The sequence below is a fragment of the Periplaneta americana genome, chromosome 6 (genome assembly GCF_040183065.1).
Source record: "Periplaneta americana isolate PAMFEO1 chromosome 6, P.americana_PAMFEO1_priV1, whole genome shotgun sequence".
Classification (NCBI taxonomy): Eukaryota; Metazoa; Arthropoda; class Insecta; order Blattodea; family Blattidae; genus Periplaneta; species Periplaneta americana.
Window position 1 is genome coordinate 177,148,789 of NC_091122.1, and position 17,926 is coordinate 177,166,714.

Genomic DNA, 17,926 nt, shown 5'->3' on the forward strand with positions numbered 1-17,926 from the left:
CTTGTTTTGCTATTAGGTCTATGCAAAAGATATTAAATATCAATACCTTAAAAACAATATAGCCTACTTTGCATACTTCCACTCGGTAATGAGTTTTGGAATAATATTCTGGGGAAATTCCACAGATAGTAACAGTATATTCTTATTACAAAAAAGAGTAATTAGAATAATAGTAGGTGCCAAATCTAGGGAATCTTGTAGGACTCTTTTCAAAAAACTACAAATAATGCCCATGGCTTGTCAGTATATATTTTCATTAATCTTCCTCTTATGTAATCGTGAAAACTTTGTAACTAATTCAACAGTTCATAGCATAAATACACGTCAAAAAATGACTTTCATACTCCATCGGCAAGTCTATCATGCTATCACAAAGGAGTGCGTTATATGGCAGTAAAATGTTTGATACCCTCCCTATCGATACAACAAATGAAACTCAAAACAAGATTATTTAGGGCAAATTAAAGACGTACCTAATTTCTCACGCCTTCTATTCTGTAGGTGAATTCATGATATTCAATAATGCTTCATGAAATTGATTCTAAAACTTTGTGTTGTACTAGTAGACTATATTGTAAATCTCTTCTGTATATATTTCATCTAGACTGTGACTATAAATTAAGAATTTATAATAGTATCAAGTTTTTTTACTTGTTCCATATTCTAGCTGTAAGCATGTATGAATACCATGGACTGTTAATAAATGCAATACAATACAAATCACTGGTTCTGAACATAAAAAGTGAGTCCATTAAACATATTATGGGTTAAAAATATACTATGTAGGATGCAGCAACAACAGTTTTATTTGCTGTGCCATAAGAATTTGTGCTTTCATCACTGCATGAACAATTCACAATTTTCTTCTGTTTATGTTCAGTGAGACTGTAGTGCAGCCGTGGCGAAAATGCGACTCGCGAGCACATTGTGGCTCGCAGTGCAATTCCCTTGCTTCCTACCCACAACCCCTACCCTCTCACTCACTGGAGTCAAACTCCATTCCATTTGTATTTGTCTCTGACCTGCGAGTGGCATATCGTCGCAATGTCTCTCTCGAAGCCATGTACCTCTATAAAAACGAAAGTTTCAAGTAGGATGGGAGGACGAATTTTTTTGCTGCCAATATGATGAGAATATTAAATGTATGATTTGTTCACAAGTATTACGAGGAAAACGGTTGTATAACATAAAACGGCATTATACTACATGTTACTGATGAAACATTAAAAGGTTAAGTGTTATTATTATTATTATTATTATTATTATTATTATTATTATTATTATTATTGTTATTATTATTATTACCATCATCATCATCATCATCATCATCATCATCATCATCATCATCATCATCATCATCATCATCATCTCTGTACGTCGATCCTTTTTCAGCAGATGTACGAATAATGAGGTTAGCTCTTCAATTTAAACTCACAGATTTACAATGTGATGTTAAATGAAAGCTAGATGTAAGGACTTGACAAATGTTGAACCTTTCAGATCTTTGGTAAAAAATAAATATTTGAAGCTTCGTTCTTTCGCTTGCTCTGTTGAAGCAATGTTCGCTACAATTTACGTTTGTGAAAAATTATTTTCAACAATGAAAATAGTAAAAATCAAATTTAGATCACGACTGACAGACAAATACCTTCGTGATCAACTACGACTGGCAGTAAGTGACATAATTCCTGATTTTGAAACTCTGTCTCAGAGACATTCTGAAGACAATTAATTTTAGGTTCTGATAATGTGTCCTATGTTTTCTTGTTCATTTCTTTCTTCGTTACACGTACTAAACATTAGTTTGTAGCCTTGTACTGTATATAATTTTATTTAAGTGCTTGACGTAAGGAAAACGAAAATCCGTTAATAAGTCAGACAGTTGCTTCACTTCCCCTTCGGGTGTCCGCCTCCCTTCATAGGTGCTATGCACGTTGCAGGTTACACAGTGGCTCGGCGCACGATGGCATTTTCGCCACGGCTGCTGTAGTGTGTATATACAACCAAAAGGGGTGGAAGGACAGAATAAGAGAACTAAACAAGGGGTAGGGACAGGTAATAAGAAAGTCGAACCTCGTGTCGGTGGCTTTGTATTATATTTGTGTACTTATTGCAAAATATACTGTTATAGGTTTAATTTGTTATACCATTAAACATACCTTACCAATTTAATGTACTGTGAGTTTGTTTAATTCCATGAAATCAGTTAATATTTTGTTTGTAATGATGGACCCTATTTAACTCTGCGTTTACAGTCGAGTTGTAGCCTTGTTTCCCCCCTCACATATGCCACACGCTACACTCAAAAGGCTCCTCAACTACTAGATTCACAGCGATATAATAATAATAATAATAATAATAATAATAATAATAATAATGAAGATATTAGAAAAGAATTGGAAATTCAGAGTCTAAATGAAACAATCATTGAATACAGACAAAGATGGCAAGATCATATACAAAGAATGGATGAAGATCGTATACCACAAATAATAAATAAATATAAACCTGTAGGTAGAAGAAATGTCGGCAGGCCACGGATGAGATGGTCGGATCAGTTTTCTTGAAGACGGAACGAGCCACAAGGCTTATGCCGTGATGAAGATGATGATGATGAATAATAATAATGATTTATTTTAGCTGGCAGAGTTAAGGCCGTAAGGCCTTCTCTTCCACTCAACCAGCAAAAAGTGTATATACATATGCATGAACTTACAAAGAATCCAACAATTTGATTGAGATGAGAGTTACATGTATACAAAAGTTATTTACAAATTAAACAACAAAATACTATGAACTATTAATTAAACACTGAAATAAACTGTGTAGCAGAATTAAACTAAAATACATAGAATGTTAATATATTTCAAATAATATTAGATAATAGAAAGAGATTATTACGAGACAATTAAAATACAGCACAATCAGGATGATGTCTAAAGAAAAAAGTAACAATGTAGTCAGTGATAGTTTAAATCAGTATGATTGGAGTGAAATGCTAATAAGGTTATCTTTTAAGCTGTTCTTAAAGGTGTTTATTGTCTTGCAGCCCCTAATACTTTGTGACAAGGAATTCCATTGACGCGAGGTGGATATTGTAAAAGATGATGAATAACAAGATGTTCTATGAAGAGGTATACTTAGCGTGCCACAGATAAGTGATCTGGTATTTACGTCGTGGTTAGAGTATAGATAAGAGAAACGAGACGAAAGGTAATTTGGTGTTGAAGTGTGCAGAATTCGAAAGAGTAAAGGCAAAGAGTGTAAAGTTCTACGTTCTTTAAGTCGGAGCCACGAGAGACTTCGGAACATCGTTTAAATATCTTGCATATTATTATCGCAACTTTTTTTTGGAACATCTTATACCAATAAGACGTATCAGTGTGCAAAATTTAAAGTCCTGCGAAACCTTCCAGTGTTGGCCGTTTACTTGTTAGTCTGTACCAAGTTTTCTTCAGTTGTGACGAGAAGTATTTTCTTTTTCACGCGGAAATTTATGCGGATTTTTTAATTTCTTATTAGTCAGTACAGTTTTTTTTTAGCGTTCCTACTATCAGGAAAGTAGTTTTGCACATATCGTCTGCCCGTCCGTCTGTACACATTCAAAATATTTGGTCGGATTTGGTTCAACTATAGTATCTACGATTGCATTTACCCGGGAATGAAACAAATTATGCTACATTCAGGATGTCTGTAAAACGGAAGTAAACGAAATGAATTATAAATTAAAAGCGCGGTTCACAATTTTCTATTTCAGTGATGTTCCTTGAGCACAAATGAATTAGAAAATATGTGACATTATAAGTTTATTAATAATTAAGTTATTTTTTCAATAATATCCTTCATATGAAGTATATGATTATGTCTCGTGACCAGCATATTCTACTAAATGGAAATATAAAAATTGGAGATTTATCCTTCGCAGAGGTGGAAAAATTCAAATATCTTGGAGCAACAGTAACAAATATAAATGACACTCGGAAAGAAATTAAACGCAGAATAAGTGTGGGAAATGCCTGTTATTATTCGGTTGAGAAGCTTTTATCATCCAGTCTGCTGTCAAAAAATCTGAAAGTTAGAATTTATAAAACAGTTATAGGCCTATACCGGTTGTTCTGTATGGTTGTGAAACTTGGACTCTCACTTTGAGAGAGGAACTGAGATTAAGGATGTTTGAGAATAAGGTTCTTAGGAAAATATTTGGGGCTAAAAGGGATGAAGTTACAGGAGGATGGAGAAAATTACACAACGCAGAACTGCACACATTGTATTTTTAACCTGACATAATTAGGAACATGAAATCCAGATGTTTGAGATGGACATGGGACACCGCAGAAATGCATATAGAGTGTTAGTTGGAAGGCCGGAGGGAAAAAGACTTTTGAGAAGGCCGAGATAATATTAAAATGGATTTGAGGGAGGTGGAATATGATTGTAGAGATTGGATTAATCTTGCACAGGATAGGGACCGATGGCGGGCTTATGTGAGGGCGGCAATGAACAAGCGGGTTCCTTAAAAGCCATTTGTAAGTAAGTAAGTAAGTAAATATCCTTCAGGTAACCTCCACTGCAGAAGTCGCTTCTGGAAACTTGTCATGTCACGAACACATTAAATCTTGACCAATGTGTTAAATTTCTTTCGGAATCTTGTTCTTCAACTCTTGCAGAAGATCCTCTGTATCAAAGAGTCCTGCCCTTAATCTGAAGCTGTGAAATCGGGTGAACACGGGGGCCATGGAATATCACCAGATAGGGAAATGATGAGTCCGGGGAAGAAGCTCCGCCTAGTCTGTTAAACTTTCAGGCCTATGTTCAATGACATATTTAAATTTATGTCAGCGTGGTGGTGGGCAGTATTTTGCTAAACACTGAAGATTTGTTGCACCAAAAATTAATTAACAAATTTATATAAATTTTAATGCGTCGTTTATGAGAACTTTCTTTTCTGTTTCTTGGGAGACTTGTACTTGAACAAGGACGTCGACAAGCCGTTATGCTGTCCTTGAGGACAATCCACAACCACATCGTTTCTGACTACCCAGTCGTAATGTTATTTCCATCGCACAAGTGGTAAATAAATAACCGCAACAGGAATATTTAAAAGCAGAGAGGTGACACTATATTTGAGATTGCAGACTCATTTTTATTAGCACTTTTTGTGTTGAGAGTTAAAAGACTTTTGAAGTTTACGATGGTACAAATATCGTAAAACTTTCAGCTTTCTTATAAACTAATTTTAATTTTCAGAATATACGAGATTGTGTTTGTAATAATCCTCATAATATGTTTCTTTGTACAGGATCCGGAGAATTTCAGTTTGTTCTTCTAAAATGACTGTAAGGTTTAGAAATGTCAAAATGATATAGGATATGATTTAAACGGTGCAATTTCTTGGTATGTTATTATTATTGGCAGAGGGCGGCCAATAGAGGGAACCCAAGAGTTGGAACTTAAACTGAGACGATTCTGTCCGACGCCGGGGTGGGTATCCGGTGTGGCTTAGTGGATAAAGCATCAGCACGTAGAGCTGAAAACCCGGGTTCAGATCCCGGCGCCGGAGAGAATTTTTCTCCTTTCCATTACTCTTTTATCGTATGATGACGCAGAATATCTGCATGGAAATATCATATGTACTTCGGTACATTAAATAATATACTAGTATATACAGTCACGAAGCTCAATACGTAGTAAATATGCATCCATAAATAGTTGCTAACCATTAGGGTCGCTAATATCGCCTCATTACAGACAATGCGAAATAGTACCGACACAGTCTATTGTTCCTAGCACCCTCAGAACTCAAGCTTCGTGATTGTATATTACTGAGAGAGGCTAATATACGTAAATTCGGCGCGAGAGAAGGTGATGTCATTGTACGTGGTCACACAAATTGCTTTGGTTAATGGCCTAATTACTAATTACTTACTTACAAATGGCTTTTAAGGAACCCGAAGATTCATTGCCGCCCTCACATAAGCCCGCCATCGGTCCCTATCCTGTGCAAGATTAATCCAGTCCCTATCATCATATCCCACCACCCTCAAATCCATTTTAATGTTATCCTCCCATCTACGTCTCGGCCTCCCCAAAGGTCTTTTTCCCTCCGGTCTCCCAACTAACACTCTATATGCATTCCTGGATTCGCCCATACGTCCTACATGCCCTGCCCATCTCAAACGTCTGGATTTAATGTTCCTAATTATGTCAGGTGAAGAATACAATGCGTGCAGTTCTGTGTTGTGTAACTTTCTCCATTCTCCTGTAACTTCATCCCTCTTAGCCCCAAATATTTTCCTAAGCACCTTATTCTCAAACACCTTTAACCTATGTTCCTCTCTCAGAGTGAGAGTCCAAGTTTCACAACCATACAGAACAACCGGTAATATAACTGTTTTATAAATTCTAACTTTCAGATTTTTTGACAGCAGACTAGATGATAAAAGCTTCTCAACCGAATAATAACAGGCATTTCCCATAATTTATTCTGCGTTTAATTTCCTCCCGAGTGTCATTTATATTTGGTAATGTTGCTCCAAGATATTTGAATTTTTCCACCTCTTGGAAGCATAAATCTCCAATTTTTATATTTCCATTTCGTACAATATTCTGGTCACGAGACATAATCATGTACTTTGTCTTTTCGGGATTTACTTCCAAACCGATCGCTGTACTTGCTTCAAGTAAAATTTCCGTGTTTTCCCTAATCGTTTGTGGATTTTCTCCTAACATATTCACGTCATCCACATAGAGGCCTAATTACTAATAGCATTTGCATTCTATTGTGGGTATTCGGTGGGGAAAGACGTATTTTTTGTCAAAAACCTAGCTAATCAACATGTACAGTACAGTTAGTGTGGTACATGGCTACGAAGCTGTTAAGAAATGTCTTACGAAACTCTGTCGCGGCATTAATATGCAGAAACTCATGAGCTGGACTTGGCCCAAAGCTGCACGACTGATTGGTGTCCCGGATTCTGGGAAAGTGCGAGTGGTTTCGTGGGTGAACGTCCTGCCTTGAGCGCCTCTGGCTCACTTTCACTGCACAATGACATCCCAACTCGGTCAGTCTGTGCAGATGAGGGCCGGAATAACAGCTGTTCCAACACACCCACATAGTTCACGGAATCGACTCCCGTTAGTCCTTCAAATATGCGGAAAAAATCAAATATCAAGGTTTTAATGGATATAGGGGAGAAGTGGGTACAGTAAGAAAGGGAGAACAGTGAGACATTTTTTATTAGATGGTAAATTTTGATGTTGAGATGTTGGTAACAGTGGAGTTGTATGTTGCATGAGTAAAGTACATTCACTTCTCTTTCTCTTCGAAATCTTGAACTCTTCTATTCCTTCGTACCTGTCGTCTCGCTTCACTTACCTTTCTTCCCACCATAATCTGAACACACGCTCTCGTCATGAAACAATACTAACAATACCATCCCATCGCACCTCCTCATACTCATCTTCTTTCACAATAGCCCTGCCAAGACTCTGGAATTCGCTACCTGCTAGCATCAGGGACTGTCGAAATAAAATTGAATTCAAACGAAAACTTACTAGGCACTTGGTCAGTAATTGATTACTTGTAAATAGTTTCTTTAATCTATCACAAAATATTTCAATATTCAGTAATTTCATCACTATACAATTTTGTTATTCTAGATTTAATTTGTAATTCAGTAAATATAAAATATTCTTTGTTTCTCTATGATAAATTATCTAGTTTTAATTATTCAGGTAATCTTTTCGTACTTTGATTTTATTGTAATTGTAAATTTAATACTAACTGTAATATTATTTGTAATTGTAAATGTAAATTTAATACTAATTGTAATTTTATTGTTGATATTGTAGTTGGAATCTCCTGGTAGAGGGGCAGAGAAGGCCTGACGGCCTTATCTCTACCAGGTTAAATAAATAAATACTACTAATACTACTAATACTACTAAAGTAACAGTATTTTCATACTCGATTTGATTGTAGTTATAAAGGTGAGTGATGAAAAAATAATTCGTAATTTTTCACTCTAGAAGTAAAATTTTGGCTTGTGTTTAATGAAGGTTATATTGGATATACAAATGAGATATAAATATGAATGTTTTGTTACCTAATACTATGGTATTTGAGATTATGTTTGGCAAAGTTTCGTCTTTCTTGTTTTAATTTTGAAGTGATGGCGTCATTTTTAAATGAACTATGCGTAAAGGGAACAGTGAGACATGCCATTGAAGGGTACACTGAGACGTCTCATTGTTCCCATGTACCAATGATTTGCAAAAACAAACTGTAATTATATTACATTTACCAGTAACTAACATTAAAAATGAACATACTAGTAACCAATTTAGGAATTATAGCTTAAAATAATGGATACATTACATATTAATGGTTTCATAAATAATAAATTATTCACAAAATTTAAGAAAATGTTAAAAAATAATAAAGAATTACATTAAATTCTTATAATTATAAGCTTTGTTGTCACCAAAAATTCATTTCATTTTTTCGCAAAAGTTTGAAATATCATGGAAAATTCACTTTTGCAAATGTTCCAGATGTTTCAATGGTTTGGAAGTCAGACATCAAAATGATTATAAATAATTCTACAGAACATGTCAAGATAAAGAGACAGCAAGTTTTTGTTTTCTTTTGAAATAAATGTAAATCATTTCAATGTCCGTTAATAGACACTGTGGTGTCTCACTGTACCCTCCTGAATGGGAACAGTGAGACATTTGCATTTTTTTGAGAAACACGTATTGTATATTATATCCTTTATCTATTAACATTTTTGTTTATGTATTATTATACTCCATGTTTTAATGTCTATTTCTATTGCACTTGATTTTAAAAATACTTCAATTATCACTTGCATACATATGTCTTAATATTTTGTGTCTCACTGTACCCACTACTCCCCTACACATCTTCATTACACCTGACCAATGAAATAATTTATACTCCACTCTATATTCCAGTCAGTTGAGGATCTTAGTACAATAGGTACTAGAACGTTAATGTAAAAACCACTTTTGAGGACAATGAGATTGACAATTTCTATGATGTACCGTAAAAAGAAGTTACTTGCAAATGGCTTTTAAAGAACCCGTAGATTCATTGCCACCATGGCCCTATCCTGAGCAAGATTAATCAAGTCCCTACCATCATGTCCCACCTTCCCTCAAATCCATATTGTTATTATCATCCCATCTACGTCTCAGAAAGTCAGGATAGGAGAAGAAATATCAGAAGGAAGTGAAATAGGGAGAGGAGTACGACAAGGGTGCCCTTTATCATCTACCCTGTTCAACATATACTTGGAGGATTTAGTGAAGAACTGTTTTGATAACATGGGAGGAGTTGTAGTACGGAGGAAGAAGAATAAATTGTATAAGATTTGCTGATGACATGGCGTTGTTAGCAGAAGAGGAGATGATACTAAAGGATAGACTACTGGAGCTAAATGACAGCTGTTAGCAGTATGGGATGAAGATAAATGCAAACAAGACGAAGACCATGGTCATAGGAAGAAAAGTAAAGAAGGTAAACTTGCGAGTTCTAAATGAGGCAGTAGAACAAGTGCACAGCTTCAAATACTTGGGGAGTACTATAAGCAATAACATGAGCTGCTGCCAGGAAGTCAAAAGGAGGATAGCAATGGTAAAGGAAGCTTTTAAAGAAAAAGGAGCATGTTCTACGAACCTCTGGAGAAAGAACTAAGGAAGAGACTAGTTAAGTGCTTTGTGTGGAGTGTGGCATTGTATGGGACAGAAACATGGACATTACGACGAAGTGAAGAGAAGCGTATAGAAGCATTTGAAATGTGGATATGGAGAAGGATGGAGCGTGTGAAATGGACAAACAGATTAAAAAACGAAGCTGTGTTGGAAAAAGTGAATGAAGGAAGAATGATGCTGAAACTGATCAGAAAAAGGAAAAGGAATTGACTGGGTCACTGGTTGAGAAGAAACTGCCTACTGAAGGATGCTCTGGAAGGAATGGTGAACGGGAGAAGAGTTCGAGGCAGAAGAAGATATCAGATGATAGACGACATTAAGATATATGGATCATATGCAGAGACAAAGAGGAAGCCAGAAAATAGGAAAGACTGGAGAATTCTGGATCTACCTTTGGGCAGAACACTAATAATGAATGAATACATCTCGGTTTGCCCAAAGTTATTTTTTCCTCTAGTCTTCCAACTAACACTCTATATGAATTTCTGTCCCATAAAATTTGAGGCTTTTAACATCTTTGGCGATCCACATCTGTTGCTGTCCTGGCATACTTCTATCCTCTTCATGTGATAGCTGTTAATTACGTCCATTTTCAGTTTTCTCCTTCAAAATGTTCTCAAGTTTCTTTATCAAAACGATGAAACTCGGAGTGAGACAAGTGGCTAACAGTGTTGGAGCTCACATATTCTATTTTTCTCAGTTCGAAATTCTCTTCCAAGGACGCATTTTCGCGTACCTTTTAAATGTTTTGTCCCATTTTCTCATTGGCATTGATATTGCCATTAAGGGGTCACTAAACTTAAAAATTGGAGAAAAAGTGACATAGAAATGAAAAATTAAATTTCTATACTAATTCACGTGACAGAACTAAATCAATACAGAGAATTCTTCCCCTATTAATTGAGAAGTCGCAGTCAAATGCACAAAGCCAAAAAATAAAAAATGATAATTAAAAGTGATATTTCAATTAATGATTGATTAAAAATTGAAATATATTTTATTTTAAAAAGTATTGGATCGAATGAGCTGAGATTTTGTATGTTACTTTCCATGTGTATATTAACCTTTTTCTCCAAATTTGAAAAAGATTGGTCAAATAGGAGAAAAGTTCCAAAATATAGTTGAGTGTCCCCGTAACAATAGAAAGATAATTTTATGTATTATTGGTTGAATTCGAGCAGGAAAATCTGGAATACCCCGTAAAAACCTAGCATCAAATACCGTCTTCATTCACTGTAACATTGAGTTATTTAAACCCGGGCCTCCACAGTGGAAAGCAATGCACTACAAATGTGGTGTGTAGATCTTCGGCTAACGACATAGGAGTAAGAACCAGGTTCAACATCTCACAGCAAGTCAACCATCTGTGGCCTTCGCGTGGCGTCATTGTCTTTGCTTATTAGTATTGCCGAAGCAATCTGGCCTCATGGAATTCTGCTCGAGGCTAGATTAACATCCAAATCAAGGCTGAGTGGAAATAATTACAAGAAAAACCTTGAGCGAACGACGCTATATAAGGATCTTCGTGGCTTTTTGTGGTATTGTCAGGAAATTTATGAAATCAGAACCACAAGAAAGGTTTCAGCCTTTATTCCGACCTGTAAATTACCTATTAGAGTAGGCGCGTTTGCCTGCAGAACCGTAGCTGCTCTCTGGCATGGGTTCAATTCCCGCTTGGGTTGATTACCTGATAGGATATAATGAATTAATTATGTTATCACATTCATTTGTTTTCCCTTTTTTGTTGCTTTTACACCCGTCGTAATTTCAGTCACCAAGACCTAATGACATTATCGCATTAACAGAAAATGTGACCAGATTTCTTGAATATCTAGCGCATTAACGTTTCACGGTTGAAGTTGTAACTATGTTGAATTAACGTTTAAGGGGAGGCAGAAGTGAATATTTCAAAATCCACAAAATTGATCCGATTTGTTTGAAATTGATCATGGATACTAAGTATGTTATTAGTATGGAGCGGATTTTTACGTGCTAAAAATTTAAATATATTTATTTTTTATGTTCTAAAAAGTATGAAAATATTTGCTAAAAATAAAAAAAATATATTTTTTAATATGACAAAAATACCTTACTTAGCTTGGAAAAGAAAATGTTACTAGGTACTCACCAACCACACTTGAGTGCTAGTAGTTGGCCGAGAATTGCAGCGAACAACAAAGGTCATCTCCAAATTCTCCATCACAAATGCATGCCGATTATCTCTGAACAACGACTTATACTATGAAAACGATCTTTCCACATCACAGGACGTCAGACGTGCATATTTAAAGAGAGGAATGTCACAAACACAAACACCGTCAATTTCACCTACAGGCAAACCCTCCAATACTTGAGCAACTTTACACATTTTTTATATCAACAGTTTTTCCCAAACACATTCTGGAATTTGTTCCTTAGTACTTGTATTTCTGAACCTGGTAGCGAGCCTAGTTTAATTTTCACGGCACGCACCTCCCACAGCAGGTTTTTGGATGTTTCGAATTTTTTTATGGAGTCACACAAAAAGCTTAGATTTGCTAATAGGAAAGCCAAATCGTTTTTTAAACAACCATCTTTCAGTATATTTTGAAGGATATCGATTGACGAAGCCCGATAACAGGGAATCACAACAAGACGTATTGCCTTACTTGATAGACATGAGCGAGAGGCGAGAGATTTGTTTAAATTAAATAATGTTCATATCCAGCTCTTATCTGTTGTGTTTCACAAACAAAGCGTGAAATGAAATCATCTTCAGCAACAATAAACATTCCTAATTATGTGTTGCAAGATCTCTCCTTCTTGTCCATGTTAATTTATTCTCTAATAATAACACTGATATGCTGCCTAGCAGTTCTCAGAACTTGTGGGGATACTATTACAAAAATGGATCACGGATACACCACACAGCGCTTAGAAACACGAAGCAACCAAGAATTCTTAAAAAGATAACGTGCTTCTAAGTGACATAATTGATTTAGTTTTAAAATGTTTAAAAGTTCCTGTAAAAAAATATTTAATTAAAAAAAGTCCAAGATTTATGTGTTTATAATAGATTTCCTGAAAATATGTATTTACATAATTTTTTGTGAAAATATGTGTTTTTATGTGAAATAAAATTCGGGTTTTAAACTTGAAACTTCATGTTCGGAATTTTTAACTTTGTTAATTGTGTTTTATCACACGCAAAAAATATTTGATTGCATAGGAATCCGCTCCTTAGTTATCACATTCATTTGTTTTCCCTTTGTGTTGGTTTTACATCCGTCGTAATTTCAGTCACCAAGACCTAATGACATTATCGTATTAATAGAAAATGTGACCAGATTTCTTGAATATCTAGCGCATTAACGTTTCACGGTTGAAGTTATAACTATGTGGAATTAACTTTTAAGGAAGCCTTGTTTTAACTTATATTTTATTTTAAATTACTAGTCTACAACCTAATTTTAAATTGTATGCCAATATATTTAAGAAAGATATTATTTACCCGTTGGAATATTGTGGAGTTTATAACAATCACACGTAACTACAGTCTTTTGTTTTAAATTGATTTACTAAACAAATGCCGCTATAAACTTTCTGTTTTGCGGTCGCGAAATGGTGAAAGTTTCAATAGAACATCTCGACGAGAAAAAAGTCTCCAGGGAAAGGAGTTAATGCCACGCTTCCGAGGTTCCTGGTTCAAGACTCGACTGAGTGTTGCTTCACCTGAAAGCAAAGATGTCTGTGTGCAGAAATGAGAAATTTTACTCGTTGTAATAAGCAGGTCAACGGTACTGAGAAACAACTGCATCTCGACTGTAAATATTAACTCATACAGAAGAGAATCTTATGCGTAACCTGTTTGGAGAGAACTTCTATACGAAAATAGGATAAATAACAGAAAGAGCTCGGAACCATTAAAAATTATCTCTAGGCTGATATTTTGTTTCTGTAGTTAGTTTAGTTTAGTGTTTTATAATGCATTTGTATCATTATGTAGTTACTTACAAATCATAAGATAGGTTTGGAAGTAAATCCCGAAAAGACAAAGTATATGATTATGTCTCGTGACGAGAATATTGTACGAAATGGAAATATAAAAATTGGAAATTTATCTTTTGAAGAGGTGGAGAAGTTCAAATATCTTGGAGCAACAGTAAGAAATATAAATGATACTCGGGAGGAAATTAAACACAGAATAAATATGGGAAATCCTGTTATTATTCGGTTGAGAAGCTTTTATCATCCAGTCTGCTCTCAAAAAATGTGAAAGTTAAAATTTATAAAACAGTTATATTACCGGTTCTTTATGGTTGTGAAACTTGGACTCTCACTTTGAGAGAGGAACATAGGTTAAGGGTGTTTGAGAATAAGGTGCTTAGGAAAATATTTGGGGCTAAGAGGGATGAAGATACAGGAGAATGGAGAAAGTTACACAACACAGAACTGCACGCATTGTATTCTTCACTTGACATAGCCTAATTAGAAACATTAAATCCAGACGTTTGAGATGGGCAGGACATGTAACACGTATGGGCGAATCCAGAAATGCATATAGAGTGTTAGTTGGGAGGCCGGAGGGAAAAAGATCTTTAGGGAGGCCGAGACGTAGATGGGAAGATAATATTAAAATGGATTTGAGGGAGGTGGGATATGATGATAGAGAATTGATTAATCATGCTCAGGATAGGGACCAATGGCGGGCTTATGTGATGGCGGCAATGAACCTCCGGGTTCCTTAAAAGCCAGTAAGTAAGTAAGTTACAAATCGTGGGCAGGATTAGCAAACAGAAGGCTAGACTTGTAAATAATATGAAAACTGTGAGCAACTGTTCAAAAAATGAGGCAGAAAATATAGAAAAAGGTAGTAAATATAGTAATCATTGCCTGGCCCTTCAAGTGAAAGTCTATACAAAGTGAATGTTTAAATGTGTTTATCCGTAAATTGATTTTTTGGTCACCATGCTCTACATAAATTGATATAACTCAGAAATTATAGGTAGCAGAAAGCTAAAATTTTATACAGATCTTAAACAGACTATTTAAAAAGATGTGGCTTCATTAGAATTTTGATGTTTAAATTGAATATGAAAATAATAATATACAAGGAAGTGGACTCAAAAACTGAAACCCATGATATTATAAAATCAGTTACAATGTTCCTGGAAAGCATATTAAAAACCGAGTGAAGCCATTTTGTAGTAAATCTTCTTGTGAATCTAATGGTAAAAGAATTTCTCAAATATTAAAAGAAAACTGATTGAGTTATATCAATTTTTGTAAATAGTTACACATGGGGGCTAATTAACAAATTTGGGCCGACTTTTACTTCTTTTTTAAAAACCTAATACTCAAATTTAGATGTTATACGTTCGGTTCAAAATCGGCAAAAACATTGTTTCTCAAATTTTAATAAAATAAGATTCTCCATTAAATTCTGAACGGTGTTATATATGGGTTGTTTTTGTTCCGCCATTTTTAAATGCTCCTGGTTGTATTTTTAAAAGACAGCGTGCCAAGGATCTTTAAATATGACTCCAAGTTATAAAGTAGCATACTTGTTTCTCAAAATTTTTTTTTTTTATACTTTGGTGCATTTATCTCTGAAAATATTACGCCTATGAAATTTCCACATGCATATACAAATAAATGGGAAGAATTTAATGCACGGTGATTGTATTTGTATGGATAATCATGCCAGAATTTGTCATAATTGAAAATAAACTTCATGCAAGTTAGCCTGCATGAAAGAAAATTAATATCAAGTAGATTTTCTGTTGCCAAGAAACTGTAAACTGCACTCATTTATTATTTGTAATATGTTGTTATTATGTATCCAGAAACTACAAGCGCATAGCTTTAGTATTTTCAGACATATTGGTTATAAATCTTGATTACACAATTTTTAAGACTAATCACTTCGGAAAACGTATTATGTGTCTTTCACGTGTTAAATTTTATGTTACCTTGTTAACATGTTTCGGCCTGCTAGTGGCCATCTTCAGAACTGGTTGTTGCTGGTCTTGGCGCCTTTTGTTTTGTTTCCTGTGGGGGTGTGTTTGTGTAGTGTAATGTGGAGTCATAGAGTGTGTGTGTTCTGAAATTGAGTTGTGTGTTGAGAATTTCATTTGGATGTGTTTTTGTGTGTCTGTATATTTCGTATTGTTCTAGTGTGTTTAGTTTCTGGTTTTTGGTTGTGTGTGTATATATATATATATATATAATACACACACACAATTTTAATAACCAATTCGCTTGAACTGATCACTGTTTTCTGTTTCAGAAACCCTACCTGATGCTCTGCAGACAGGCTGCGAGAAATGCAACGAGAAACAAAAGACTACTTCAGAGAAAGTGATTAAGCATCTGATGAAGGAGCGAACCAAAGACTGGGAGAGACTCGTCGCCAAATACGACCCGGCGGGAGAGTACAAGAAGCGATATGAAGCACTGGTCAAGAAGTCCTGAAAGCTTTGATGATTGTGCAGTCAAGAGTTAATGACACAGTAAATTGGGGGGACAAAAATGTGAACCAGTCATTTACAAAGTCGATGAGAAGTTGAACCTGAATAATGTTTATTGAGACGATTCGTCTATAAAATAAAAATAATCAAATCACGGCAAACACATATGCTAAAGCCATATAAAGAGGAAGTCTTCACAAAGTCCTCTTTTTTTTGGTATTTAACTCCTTCCAAATTTCTTTACTTTCTGAAATGGGATGGTACACTTTGAAGCTAAAAAAAAGACATTGTTTTGACGTTGGCACATCTTTTCAGCAGCGCTAATATCCCTTGTCTAACTACTAGATATTTCTTTATCCACTTTTGATATTTAATTTAAAATGTCATATCTTTGCAACATAAACTGGGATATAATTTTGCAAGTTGTTATAAAATGGAAATCACAAGAAAACGTACTATTGTTAGTATATTACGTTAAAAATGTAACTGAGTAAAAGCTCATTCACAATTAAAATTAAACATAGAGTAAAAGTAACATAAACGCTTGCAAACTCCAAACTTTCAAGTTTGTGCTTGCATGATTTGGAAACAATACACAATCGTGGAGCGCTGAAGTATACAATAGAATAGCCTATGAAATGACGTCGTTGTTATGTTTCCATGGTTACCAAGTATCTTTGTAGTTAGGTTTATGTTCCCGTAGTGAATGATGTATGACTTTTTGATTTTACTGTGACGTTTACATTCTCAAGTTAACGCTAAAGTTTTCATTGTGAATGGGCCTTTACCGAACCCGATGCTTTCAGAAATTGGCCGTAATATGTAGACCTATGTTTAAAAATGTATGTCTTATGTTTTAAGATTATATATCTCAAGTTTGATTTAAAAATATGAGTAACTTCGCCGTACTCAAAAGTCTACTAAATCTAACTTTTCATATGAACGCATTCATCTCATTAAAATCGTTTTCAAGAGAAGAATATGATTGGCTGTTTCGTAAATTGATTTTATTTCGACTTTCAGCTGTCAGAGAACTTTGAACATAAGGGTATTTCTTCTTAATATACTAAGAATAATTAAAGCAAAACGGTGTTTCTATTTACCGAGTCGTTTAGTCCATTGGGACTCTTTGTTATAGAAATAATAACTGACGTTCAGTAATAAATCTCATTTAGACTAATAAGAGTGATGATTTTAAATTTGTCTTATAATAATCGGACAAATAAATTAACAGAACAAAGACTGCTGGCCATTGGTTCTAGCCAATGAATCGAGGTATTGAGGACTGATCAAATATACTATTTTAAATACTACTTCCACTCATTTTCATGTCTTCATTGTGTTTGACATCCAAGCTACATTGATAATATGTTGATCTGTTAAAAGCATAACTGTACTGAATTATGTACAAAATTCTTCTGAAATAAAACACTTCTAAATAAGTTATTATTATTATTATTATTATTATTATTATTATTATTATTATTATTATTATTATTATTATTATTACTACTACTACTACGATTGATAATGTATGTATTATAATCTTATTATATTCTGTGTACCCAGAATGATATTTATTTAACATCGAGATTTCTGGCATAAAACTAGCAGTCAAACTGCAACAATAGACTAAGCCACCTGAAAGGATTGCTGGTTTCAGAACTTTATTCCGATTTCTGAGCTGGTGCAATTACTTAAGAGAAATGAATGGAAGAACAGAGATTTCATTGATTTCTATCT

General features: G+C 34.7%; 1 protein-coding gene across 1 annotated transcript in view; it reads left to right on the forward strand.

Annotated features, from left to right (window-relative positions):
* LOC138702075 (ejaculatory bulb-specific protein 3-like) overlaps positions 1 to 17,625 on the forward strand; it is a 34,910-nt gene extending 17,285 nt beyond the window's left edge. Inside the window, exon 2 of the mRNA XM_069829616.1 lies at positions 16,003 to 17,625. Coding sequence (XP_069685717.1) covers positions 16,003 to 16,187 — 185 coding nt within the window. The 3' untranslated portion in view covers positions 16,188 to 17,625. The remainder of the gene's footprint in view (positions 1 to 16,002) is intronic.
* The last annotated feature ends 301 nt before the right edge of the window (positions 17,626 to 17,926 follow it).